The sequence below is a fragment of the Quercus robur genome, chromosome 2 (assembly GCF_932294415.1).
Source record: "Quercus robur chromosome 2, dhQueRobu3.1, whole genome shotgun sequence".
NCBI classification, from domain to species: domain Eukaryota; kingdom Viridiplantae; phylum Streptophyta; class Magnoliopsida; order Fagales; family Fagaceae; genus Quercus; species Quercus robur.
In genome coordinates, this window is record NC_065535.1 from 24,630,772 (window position 1) to 24,643,413 (window position 12,642).

The 12,642-nt window shown below is 47.0% G+C and overlaps 1 protein-coding gene across 1 annotated transcript; it reads left to right on the plus strand.

Annotated features, from left to right (window-relative positions):
- The first annotated feature begins 1,922 nt into the window (after positions 1 to 1,922).
- Positions 1,923 to 3,847, plus strand: LOC126713005 (uncharacterized). Its single transcript, XM_050412594.1, has 2 exons — positions 1,923 to 3,059; positions 3,149 to 3,847. Exons 1-2 carry the CDS (start codon positions 2,541 to 2,543, stop codon positions 3,845 to 3,847), a joined length of 1,218 nt encoding a protein of 405 aa, XP_050268551.1. The 5' UTR covers positions 1,923 to 2,540.
- Positions 3,848 to 12,642: the final 8,795 nt, after the last annotated feature.

Here is a 12,642-nt window from a genome sequence, read left to right on the forward strand (position 1 = left end):
TTTGGTCCTCCAACTATTGAATAAAGTTCAATTTGATCTCTCAACTATTAATTGTATCAATTTAGTCTCTCTACTTTCAAAATTGAGTCAGTTCATCCTTAGGTCTCTTGTCCATTTAAATTTTAATGGAATTAATAGTTGAAATTGATTTGATTTAAAAATATATACTGTGGTTGCACGATTTTCCTGGCCCAACTTCTGTTGATCAGGCCTTGGCCCAAAGCACAACCCACAATAAATACTTGTAGAGAATGGGTTAAAGAACTTGGCCTCGGTGAAACTAGCAGGTCTAATGCACGTAGTGTACTGTTTGCAGAAAGGAAATAAGAACGCAAAGAAGGATTCCTCAAGTCTGATTTTATTTCTTTTGTTCCTCTTACAATTCTCCCCCCCCCCTCTATTCTTTGAGGGACTTCACTACATTATATATTTTTCTTCTTTTCATCCCAGCCTTACACCTGTTAGTCATCCAAGCATCCACTCGAGCACCTGTCCCATCAGACGCCCTCATCAGACCCTTTGTGAGTTGCAGAGGCCAAGGCGGTACTGTTTAGGAGTCTTTTCCTCATTAATGCGGCCAAGAGGGTGGTTGGGGCGCAATTAATGTGGTGGTAGCCTTCCGTGAGATATTTTGAATTTAATTCGTTTTATATGTTGGGGAAGGTGAGCTGAAATGGCTGAGCAGAGTTTCTCATCTGGGCTTCGTGATGTCCGAGGACGAATTACTTCTCGGACGGGTTTCCTTGGAGCCGCTGGGATTGGGTAATGCTGCATACAAGGCTCTTCCTCGGATGGTACGCTCCTCTGACGGACCTGAGTTTGGAATAGCCCATCATTTTTGGGCCGGCCCCCACAATAGCCCCTCAAAACTGCGGTTTTAACCTCACTCCGAGGAGAAAAGCGGGGTTTTGATATTTGTGAGTGGAGGGGAATAAGGAGATCGTGGGGCGCGCGTGCGGACCGTTACTTTTGACGCGCTACAATTTACGAGACGTGGCCATTAACTTCTGGAGGCGTTATGTTCCCTTCATCCAATGGCTTGGCGTGGATCAAACGGCCATCGTTTCTTCCCGTATTTCTAGGTGGGGATGATCTTTTCTCTCTCCTCCCTGCTATATGAGACGTCAGCGGGGTTCAGTTTCTTTTTTCATCTGCATTTCTCAAACCCCAAAAGGCTCCAGAGAACTCCATCGAATCCCAGAGATATACGAACACTTGCGTCCGTTACGCCACCGTAGCCGTTCTTGTGAAGCGCTTCGTCCAAGAGAGATTCCCAGGCGTCCCCTTGAGCGTTTTGTGAAGGTACCAGTACATTTCACCTTTCTCTCCGTTTCAATTCCTTCCTCGGACTCTACTTTTCTTTTCAGTCTTTACTTTCATTTCCTCAGTTCAATTCAGATGGGTAGATTCGAAAAATTAGTAAAAACTCCTGCCGCTATGGAAGCCTTTAGGGCTAAATACCACATTCCCCCGAGGGTTGGGCTGCGGCACTGTCCTCTTGAAGGAATATTGACCGATAGAGTTGAGGGAGAAGTCGTTATCCCCATGATTGCTTTCATAGAGGGAGGGATGACACTTCCCATGCGCAGGATCATAAGGGAATACCTGTTCAACCATAGGTTGACGCCGTATCAGTGTGCCCCAAATATGTTCAAGATACTAGGCTGTGTAGATGTCTTAAACGAGCGGATGAATCTAGGCCTCACTTGGCATGATGTGGCTTATTTGTACGAATGCCACCGCCTCGGGGATGATGGGTATTATCTTAAATCCCGGAACGAGGTCGTTAGGTTGATCTCTTGCCTTCCAGTTTCCAATAAGACCGTGAAGGATGACTTCCTCATTGCTTCTGGGGAGTGGTTCGATGGTATTCACTGTCCAACTCGGGCAGGAAACCCAGGTGCGGCGCTTTTAGGATTGATCCTTTTTGGGGAAAGGATTTAGTGTTGGGAGGTTATTTTTTCTGGCTTTCTTTGTAATTGGAAAATTTCATGATCTGACCTCACTTTTCTTGGTTGTTTGCAGACAAAATTCACGTCGCTCCTCGGATAGACCTTACGAATGTGCCAGCGCTGAATTATCTTCTCAGGTCGGAGATTTACGTTACCGAGGACGGACAGTTGCGTGCGGCCCATCTGGTTTTGGGCTATCAACCTCTGAGCAGTGCTTTCCAGGCAGTCGGTCACGCTATAAGGGCGGGCAGTCCGAGGTTGGCTAGGATCGACGTGTCCCGAAACGGGTTCCTAGCTCCACACGATTTGCCACCAGTAGTGCTGCCTGGGGTCAGGAATCCTTACTTAGCGGAGCAGCTTCCTCCAGTAAATGAGCCTGGCGCGGCTGCTCTGATTGAAGAAGAAACTGAATCTTCCCGTCTTTCTCTTGAGGCAGAAATAGACGAGTTTTACTTCGAGGAGGAAATTCAGCAGAATCCTTTAGGGGAGTCTTCCAATCCTGAAGCCGAGCAGGACCGACATTCTGCAGTTGGTGTTCCCTCAATCGTTATCTGCTCGGACGATACCTCAGACGAAGAGGCCGAGCCCATGGCAGGAAAAGGGAAGTCCTTGAAGGAGTTGATGTCCTCCAGGGGGAAAGTTCAGTCACCAAAGGGTCAATCTTCGAAGGGGCCAACTCCATCTCAGGCCAAGACCCTTCCTCCGGTGGTCCCCCAGGGTGTCTCGGACCCTGGCCTTAAGGTTAATCCGGACCTGAAGAAGAAGAGGCCGGTGGACACGCCTGAGGAAGGCGAGGTGGCTGTCCAGCCGGCCAAGCAGCAGAAAACCACACGGGCGCCAAGGAGCAGAAGGGGCACCTCCTCGGACAGTAGGGATGAGGGGAACCTTGCTGAAGTGCGCACTGCCCCTCGTCCATGGGACCCAAAGTTGGAGCTGGATGGGCTCGCCATTCCTTACACTGCTTCGGTTCGAGAGTATAATCGTGGCCGGGCAGGGTACGTGGCGGAGGCCTTAGAGCAGCCCCTACTTCTTCCTCGGGACATGGAGGCCTACAGGCGGTGCACTCAGTCCGAGCTCTTCCTATCCCTTAAAAGGGATCTCGCGCTGGTAAGTAATCCTTTTACTGCTTTGTCCATTTACTTGCTCCTGTTAGATTATATACTTTTCTTTTAAGGACGCTCTTGTTTTGTCCGCAGATTACTCAGCAGGTCTTTGTGGCTGAGGAGTTTTGCCGTAATAGCCGCAACATGGCTGAGGCTGAGACCCAGGCTCGGACAGAGGTGGAGAAAGCCTTGGGGTCCCTAAAGCATGATCACACTAAACTCACGGCTGAGTTCAAGGATTCGGAGAACCGACGTAAAAGTGCAGAGGCTGGCTTGAAGAGTGCTGAGGATCAGGCGGAGGACCAGCGTAAACAACTGTACACGGCTCAGCTTAACCTTAACACCGAGAGGCAGGCAGTGCAGGATCTCAGGACTGCCCTGCAAAAGGTAGAGGAGGAGCTGAGGCTGGCAAGGGAGGAGGCCCAGCTGATCCGAGAGGCCACAGAGGCTGAGAAGAATGCTGCTCGCCAGCTTGGGGCCGAAGAGACTGAGGCCAGGCTGTCCGAGGAGATCCCTGAGGTGTGCAGGGAGTACTGCGACATTTCATGGGCTCATGCTCTCGACGCTGCAGGAGTTCCTGCGGATTCGGCCCTAAGGCTGCCCGAGAGCATCTTCTATCCTCCGGAGATCCGAGCTAGTCCTGATGAAGCCCAAGTCGCTTCGGAGCAAGACCTGGCGGTGCCTGATGCCGTCCTTGTGTCTGATGTGGCTAAGGATCCTGCCACAGACTCTACCATTGAGGTTCCTCCTCCTCAGCCCGAGCAGAAAGAAGATTCTCCCGCTAAGGCTTAGCCCTTCTTTTTTTTTTTTTTTAATGAGAGTTGTCTTGTTTTTTCGTTCTTTTGTAAGGACCTCTCCTTTTAATGTATTCGGAATATTAATATAGAATGTTCGCTTTACTTACTAAGAATGTATGTCAATAGCGTTTTTTTTTTTTTTTTTTTTTAAACATTTGCAACGAGGTAGATACAGGCAAACGGTCAAAATGAAAATGGGTTTTTGGGTTGCTCATCCAAGGGTCGCGATGGTGCTAGACGGTGCGTATGTATTAAAAGTGATTTCCTTTAAGTAACAATCTCCCAATCTATCACGAGTAATAATCTCCCCAAAAGTCTGTGGTCCGAGGAGCCAGGCAGGGCTTAGGTTCTGCTTAAAACTATGACTTGTCATGAGTAATAACTTCCCCTAGAATCTGTGGTCCGAGGAGCCATGCAGGACTTAGGTTCTGTTTAAAACTATGAGCTGTCATGAGTAATAACTTCCCCTAAAGTCTGTGGTCCGAGGAGCCATGCAGGACTTTGGTTTTGTTTAAAACTTATAAATAGTTGGCTTAAGTAACAATTTCCCCCAAGTCTGTGGTCCGAGGAGCCATGCAGGACTTAGGTTCTGTTTAAAACTTATAAACAATCGGCTTAAGTATTAATTTACCCCAAGTCTGTGGTCCGAGGAGCCATGCAGGACTTGGGCTCTGTTTAAAACTTATAAATAATTGTAATGTAGACTGGCAAGTGGCAAATAGTCGTGAAAGAGAACGTATGCCAAGCCATTTTTATTAATAATAATACCTCCTGAGGTTATTTACATTCCATGGTCGAGGTACAGCTTTTTCATCCAAATCCTCCAGGTAGTAGGCGCCTATTCCGGCCACGGATGTGACACGGTATGGTCCCTCCCAATTGGGCCCCAACTTGCCCCAAGAGGGGTTCTTTGCGCTGCCAAGAATCTTCCTCATCACGAGATCACCTGGACCTAGAGGCCGCAGTTTGACGTTAGCATCATACCCTTGTCTTAGCTTCTGTTGATAATAGGCCATGTGAATTGTGGCCTTTTCCCTCCTTTCCTCGGCTAGGTCCAAACTTCTTCCTAGCAACTCATCGTTATCGCTTGGGGTAAACGAGCTAGACCTCAACGTGGGGAAATTGTTCTCGATCGGAAGCACAGCCTCAGCCCCGTAAGTCATTGAGAAGGGGGTCTCACCGGTGGAACGCCGCGGCGTTGTCCGATAGGTCCATAAGACGTGCGGTAGTTCTTCTACCCATCTCCCCTTTGACTCATCCAATCTTTTCTTCAACCCGTTCACTATGACCTTGTTCACGGCCTCGACTTGCCCATTTCCTTGGGGGTATGCGGGAGTGGAATATCGATTAATGATCCCAAACTCACGGCAATACTCCCTAAAATTCTTGCTGTCAAACTGAAGACCATTGTCGGAAATGAGTGTTCTCGGAGTTCCGAAGCGGGTGATAATGTTCTTCCAGATGAATTTCTGAGCGTCCACGTCCCTGATGTTGGCCAAAGGCTCAGCCTCCACCCATTTAGTGAAGTAATCGGTTCCGACTATTATGTATCGCTTGTTCCCCGCAGCCTTGGGGAAAGGTCCGACAATATCAAGACCCCATTGCGCGAACGGCCATGGACTGGAGAGTGGGTTGAGAACCCCTCCAGGTTGGTGGATATTTGGGGCGAATCTTTGGCACTGATCGCACTTCTTAGCGTATTCCTGGGCTTGTCTCTGCATGTTCGGCCACCAGTATCCTTGGGTGAGTGCCCTGTGCGCCAGCGATCTTCCTCCGGTGTGACTTCCACATACTCCCTCATGCAACTCTTCAAGAAGAGACTCGGACTCTTCTGGATGCACGCAGAGCAGGTACGGTCCAGAGTATGAGCGCCGATAAAGTTTGCGGTCCTCTGATAGCCAAAAACGAGGAGCATTTCTACGTATCTTCTCGGCTTCTAGTCTTTCCTCCGGTAGGATCTCATCTTGGAGGAAATTCCTTAGGGGGTCCATCCAACTAGGGCTTTGTCTTATCTGATGGACTTGGGTCGGGTTTCCACTGATGGGACTGGCCTTAACTAAATCTTCGACTAGGATTACTCGTGGCAAATTATGTGCCGAGGATGTGGCAAGAGTGGCCAGCGAGTCTGCATGAGTGTTTACGCTCCTGGAGATGTGCGTTAAACTGAAGGATTCAAAGCTCTCCTGTAGCCGTTTGACTTGTCCCAGATACTCTCGCATCCTAGTATCTCGAGCTTCCAGCTCTTCCATCACTTGTCCGACCACTAATCTGGAGTCCGAGAAGGCTTCTATTACTCTTCCACCCAACCTTTGAACTATTGCCATTCCTTGAAGTAAGGCTTCGTATTCGGCTTCATTGTTCGTAGCCGAGAATCCGAGTCTTAATGACTTTTCAATGACAGCGCCGTCTGGCGATATTAAAACTATCCCAACTCCTGATCCTCTCTGGTTGGCCGCACCATCCACGTAGACCTTCCAATGCATGGTTTCCCCGGCCGAAATCGCGCCGACCAGTTTTCCGCACATGTCTTTCTTCTCGGTCACTGTTTCTATAGAGGGCTCAGCGAATTCTGCTACCAAGTCCGCGAGGACCTGTCCTTTGATGGAGGGTCTGGGCATATATTTAATATCAAAAGCCCCCAGAAGAGCACTCCACTTGGCGATCCTTCCTGTGTAGTCAGCACTTCGAAGCACGGCTCAAAGTGGAAGCTGAGTCAGGACGATGACCGTGTGCGCTTGAAAGTAATGAGGAAGCTTCCGGGTTGCATGCACTATCGCCAAAATTGCCTTCTCTAAGGGTAGGTATCGCACCTCGGCTTCATGTAGTGACTTGCTCACATAGTACACCAGTCGCTGCACCCCATTATCATCCCGTATTAATACCAGGCTTACGGCGTGGGGAGCTACGGCGATGTAGGCAAACAGCACCTCGTCTGCCTCCGGACTGGACATGATGGGTGGTCGGGACAAGTAGTCCTTAAGCTGCTGGAAAGCCTGAACGCAATCCTCCGACCATTTAAACTCTTTCCACTTGTTTATCAGGAGGTAAAAAGGTCGACATCGATCCGCCGATCGTGATATGAACCGGCTTAATGCCGCAATCATGCCAGTGAGCTTCTGCACTTCCTTCGGGTTCCGAGGAGTCTGTAGACTGTTAATGGCTTTGATTTGGTCAGGACTTACTTCTATTCCTCTATGGGTGACCATGTACCCTAGGAATTTCCCAGACCCGACCCCGAATGAGCATTTGGAGGCATTTAGCCGCAAGCGGTGCTCCCTCAAGATAGCGAAGATGGTTTCAAGGTCTTTCACGTGTTCGGACACCCTTTTGCTCTTCACGACCATATCGTCTATATACACCTCAATGGTTTTGCCCAGTTGTGGCTCGAACATCCGAGTCATCATCCTTTGGTATGTCGAACCCGCGTTCTTTAGCCCGAAAGGCATCACCTTATAATGATAATTTCCGATGGGCGTCATGAAAGCCGTTTTCTCTTGGTCCTCCAGCGCAAGGGGTATCTGATGATAGCCCTGGAAGGCGTCCAGGAAACTCATTCGAGGCTGCCCCACGGTCGCGTCCACCAATCGGTCAATTTTGGGTAGGGGGAATGGGTCCTTGGGGCACGCCTTGTTCAGGTCCGTGAAGTCTACGCAGACCCTCCACTTCCCCGTCTTCTTCCTTACCACCATTGTGTTTGCCAACCATTCGGGATAAAAGACCTCTTTGATAGCCCCTGCCCTTTTTAATTTTGCCACCTCGTCTCTCACAGCATTAGCGTGTTCCTTTGAAGGGCGTCGGGGTGGCTGCTTCCTCGGAGTGGAAGAGGGGTTGACGTTCAAGTGGTGACAAATAAGGCTGGGATCAACTCCCGGGGCATCGTAGGCGTCCCAAGCGAATACATCGACGTTTTCTCTAAGAAATCTGACCAGCTCCTCCTTTTCTTGAGAGGGCAATTCAGAGCCGACCTGAAAGAACTTCTCCGGGTCATCGCTGACAGCAATCTTATCTAGGCCTTCACACCTCATCTCCTCGGCAAGCCCTTCGTTATGCTTCCCCGAGGAGGATGGTTGCTATAAGCTTTTTGAGTCCGAGGACTCGACCAAGGGCCGATGTAAAATGGCGGCCACCACACACTTCCTGGCCACGGCCTGATCTCCTCGGATCTCTTCTACTCGTCCTTGGGATGGGTATTTTACTTTCTGGTGAAGTGTGGAGGTCACGGCCTCTAGGCTGTGGATCCATGGCCTTGCAACTATCGCAGTGTAGGGTGAATAAGCGTCAACCACGATAAAATTCACCTCCACCACTTCCACCCCAGTCTGTACGGGCAGTCGGATTAGCCCCTTTGGTGTGACAAGCTTCCCCTCAAAGCTGAGGAGGGGGGAATCATAAGCTGTTAAATCTTCTGGCGTCAAGTTTAGCCCCTTGTATAGGTCGGGGTACATTATCTCCACCGCACTTCCCGAATCTACTAACACCCTTTTAACATCAAAACCCCCAATCCGCAAGGTGACCACCAAGGCGTCATCGTGAGGTTGAATTGTTCCTTCTTTATCCTCATCCGAGAATCCCAGTATCAAAGAGCTTCCCTTTTTTAACCTCTTGGGCTCTCTTTGCCTGCCCATGTAGGGGAAATGATCCACGGCTAATACCCTAGGGATGGGCGGTCCAGTTCTTCCTGGTGCAGCGAGGATGACATGTATCGTCCCGGTGGGGGGTCTTAAAGACACGTCCCTTCGAGGTTCTTGTGCTGCTTGGCCGGAATGGCCGCTTGATGGGTGCAGCAGGTGACGTAACTTCCCTTCTCGGACCAATTGATCTAGGTGATTCCACAGACTCCTGCAGTCCTCAGTAGTATGCCCGTGGTCCTGATGATATTGGCAGTACAGGTTCTGATTACGGTTGGCAGGGTTTCCAGCCATCTTTCCCGGCCACCTGAAATAGGGTTCATCCCTTACTTTCTCCAGTACCTGTTGTACTGGCTCTCTGAATACAGCATTCACTGTTTGCGGGGTGCTCTGCCCAGCCTTTCGCGGAAAATCTCTCCTCTGCTGACCAGGATTGTGACGCTCCATTCTGAAATCATTTGCCTTAAAGGGGACGATCTTCTCCTTGCCCTTCCCTTGCCGCTGATCCTCCTCCACTCTTTTGTACTTGTCGATCCTATCCATCAGCTGTTGGACGTCAGTAGCTGGTTTCCCAGTGAGGGATTTCCTTAAGCCATGCCCAGTGGGGAGGCCGCTTGTGAATGTGCTGATAGCAATGTTATCATGGTTGTCATCTAAATCGTTATACACCTCCCAATCCCTATCCGAATACGCTTTCAGGGTTTCTCCTTCGTGCATGGACAAGGACAGCAGCGAACTGAGAGGTCGAGGGACTCTAGTGTTTGTAATGAAACGGGAGTAAAAAGCTTGAGTGAGCTGCTTGTAGGAGCCCACGGAGTTTGTCTTCAGGCTGTTGAACCATCTCATTGCCATCGATCCCAAGCTAGAGGGGAAGATTTTGCACATCAGGGCCTCGTTCTGCGAGTAAATTGCCATCTTTTGATTAAACTGACTCACGTGCTCCACCGGGTCTGCTTTGCCGTGATAAATGGCGAACGCCGGTTGGTTGAAGCGTCTTGGCATCTTAGCCCCTTCGATTCTATTCGTGAAGGGTGATCTTGAAACCTGATCCAACGCCTTCTTCATGGCGTCGCTCCCCGAACCTTTGCTGGACGGGCGCTCATACTTTCGTACAAAGCGTGGTTCCTTTTCGTAAGAAAAGGTTTCGCTTGGTGGGGTCCTTGACCTTCGTCTGTAACTCACGTCTTCTGGACTAGAAGACTCGCCTGAGTCAGAGGGAGATCGTCTTCGCTGCGCACGTCGTAACTTCCTTTTTAGGTCATCTATCTCTCGCTGCATGGCCTGGTGACTATTTCGCCTCTGAGACACGTGACTTCCTATCTGAGTGTGACTCTGGCTCGTCCGGGTGGTATGCACACTCCCTTCACGATTCCCCCTTTCAGCTGGGCCAGTTGGGTTATTTTGCCTCTGGGACTCGGCATGTCGTGTCCGTTGGGAGTTAGCTTGGTGAGGATCCTCTTGGTGCGGGTCTAGTTCTGACATGCTTGACCATTGCACTAGCTGATGCCCTAGTTCTTCCCACAGACGGCGCCAATTGTGGTTGCACGATTTTCCTGGCCCAACTTCTGTTGATCAGGCCTTGGCCCAAAGCACAACCCACAATAAATACTTGTAGAGAATGGGTTAAAGAACTTGGCCTCAGTGAAACTAGCAGGTCTAATGCACGTAGTGTACTGTTTGCAGAAAGGAAATAAGAACGCAAAGAAGGATTCCTCAAGTCTGATTTTATTTCTTTTGTTCCTCTTACAATTCTCCCCCCCCCCCCCTCTATTCTTTGAGGGACTTCACTACATTATATATTTTTCTTCTTTTCATCCCAGCCTTACACCTGTTAGTCATCCAAGCATCCACTCGAGCACCTGTCCCATCAGACGCCCTCATCAGACCCTTTGTGAGTTGCAGAGGCCAAGGCGGTACTGTTCAGGAGTCTTTTCCTCATTAATGCAGCCAAGAGGGTGGTTGGGGCGCAATTAATGTGGTGGTAGCCTTCCGTGAGATATTTTGAATTTAATTCGTTTTATATGTTGGGGAAGGTGAGCTGAAATGGCTGAGCATAGTTTCTCGTCTGGGCTTCGTGATGTCCGAGGACGAATTACTTCTCGGACGGGTTTCCTTGGAGCTGCTGGGATTGGGTAATGCTGCATACGAGGCTCTTCCTCGGATGGTACGCTCCTCGGACGGACCTGAGTTTGGAATAGCCCATCATTTTTGGGCCGGCCCCCACATATACACTTTCTATAATAGGAGATTCATGGAAGAAATTGACTTGATTTTGAATGTTGAAGGACTAAATTGGTTCAATTAATAGTTGAGAGACTAAAATGACACAATCAGTAATTGAGAGACCCAACTAAAATTGACCTTATAGTTGAAAGAACAAATTAGTAATTTAGCCTAAAAATCTAATAACCTAATTAACCACTTATACCTAAAATAAATCACAATTAACCAATACAAATACAATTGACTTCCAAAATTAAAATAACCATTGGCATGGGGGTGTCAATCTATTTTTTCCCTCTTTTTCTTTTTCTTTTTCTTTTTTGGGAAAAATACTATTTGGTTCCTAAACTTTACCAAAAGTTTGATTTTCATCCTTAAACTTTAAAAAGTTCATTTTTCGTTCTTAAACTATTAAAAAGTTCATATTTTGTCCCTAAACTATTGGAAATTTATTTCCTTCAAGTTTACCAAAAGTTTGTTTTTCATCCCTAAAGTATTGAAAAATGTTCTTATTCCATCCCTATTTTTGTCTCTAAACTATTGAAAATTTTCTTTACAAAGTTAAGGGATGAAAAAATAACTTTTTAAAGTTTAGGGATGAAAAACAAACTTTTTGCAAAGTTTAGGAAGCAAAATAGTATTTTACCCTCCTTCTTCTTCTTCTTCTTTTTTTGAAGATTTGGGTTTTGCTAGGAGATGGATTTGGTGGCTTCACAATTTTTTTTTTTTTTTTTCCTTTTGTAATAGATTTGACTGTGACCCATGGGGGATACTTGGAAAATACGATTAAATTTTTGCTTTGATACCAAATTTGATGCATAAAAAAACCAAAACAACCTAACAATAAAATTGAAAAACATAAGCTTAAAGGATAGATGACCAACACCTAGGCTTACTTAGATGCACCCTTGATATAGTAAGTATTTTGGTGTTTGAAGCGCTAAAAATAGTTTTTTAGTGGTCTTACAACATATCTTACTTTAAATTCTTACAACATATCAACCTTATGATTTTTTTTTTTAAATTAAATTTAAAAAAAATGCTTCTCATTAATTTTTTTCCGATCCCAGAACATGACTGTTCATGTTCTTCCAAAGAACATCGTTATTCATGTTCTTACTCAAACAACATGTTTGGTTGCTTAGAAAATTTTAAAATCAAGATTTTCTTTTTCTTTTCTTGCATTTTCTTAGCAACCAAACCCATAAAATCACCAAATCACTAAAACCGAGCAAAAACCCAACAATCTGAAACCTCTAGTAAATCAAACCAAAACCTCCAATACATCGAACCACCCAGCAAATAAACTCATAAACCCAGCAAGAAAACACATAGAACACGCACAAGTATTCACACATATCAAAGCCCACAAATTACAATTAAAACATTCAAAGCACAAAGATTTTCAACTATATACATTTTCAATTTCCCAATAGAAACCGATTCTTTCAAATGAAAACCTAAAGCCCAGCCAATTCTTTCAATTTTTTTATTCAAACAAATCCAAATGAAAAGTCAATAGCAAAAGGCCAACAAATATATTATTTCAATTTCCTAGTACAAACAATCTCATATGAAACTAAGAAGCCAAATCCATATGAACATATCATACCACCAATCAATAAAAATATCAAAGTGACGATGGACAGATCAAATGTGTTCGCCACCATCGATTAGTCACCAATGGACACATCGTATCAGATCATCCCGACCCATACTAATAACAAATCCAACCAACAACCCACCACCGGACCCAACCGACCAACACTTCACAACCACCACGACCGATCTCAGTCTCTCTCTCTTCTCTAAACTTAGATCAAAGCCAAATCCCGAACCATGTCAACCACCATTGATATTAGTTTCTCTCTCTATCTCTAAACCCATATCAAAGGCATATCCCAATGACCACAACCTAAGCTTAGAGAGAGAGAGAGAG

What these genes read in the sequence shown, in the direction of transcription:
- LOC126713005 (XM_050412594.1), top strand. Translation starts at nt 2,541, where the DNA reads ATGGCAGGAAAAGGGAAGTCCTTGAAGGAGTTGATGTCCTCCAGGGGG. An exon ending in TTAAAAGGGATCTCGCGCTG is followed by an intron (nt 3,060 to 3,148) that starts GTAAGTAATCCT and finishes TTTTGTCCGCAG; the next exon opens with ATTACTCAGCAGGTCTTTGT.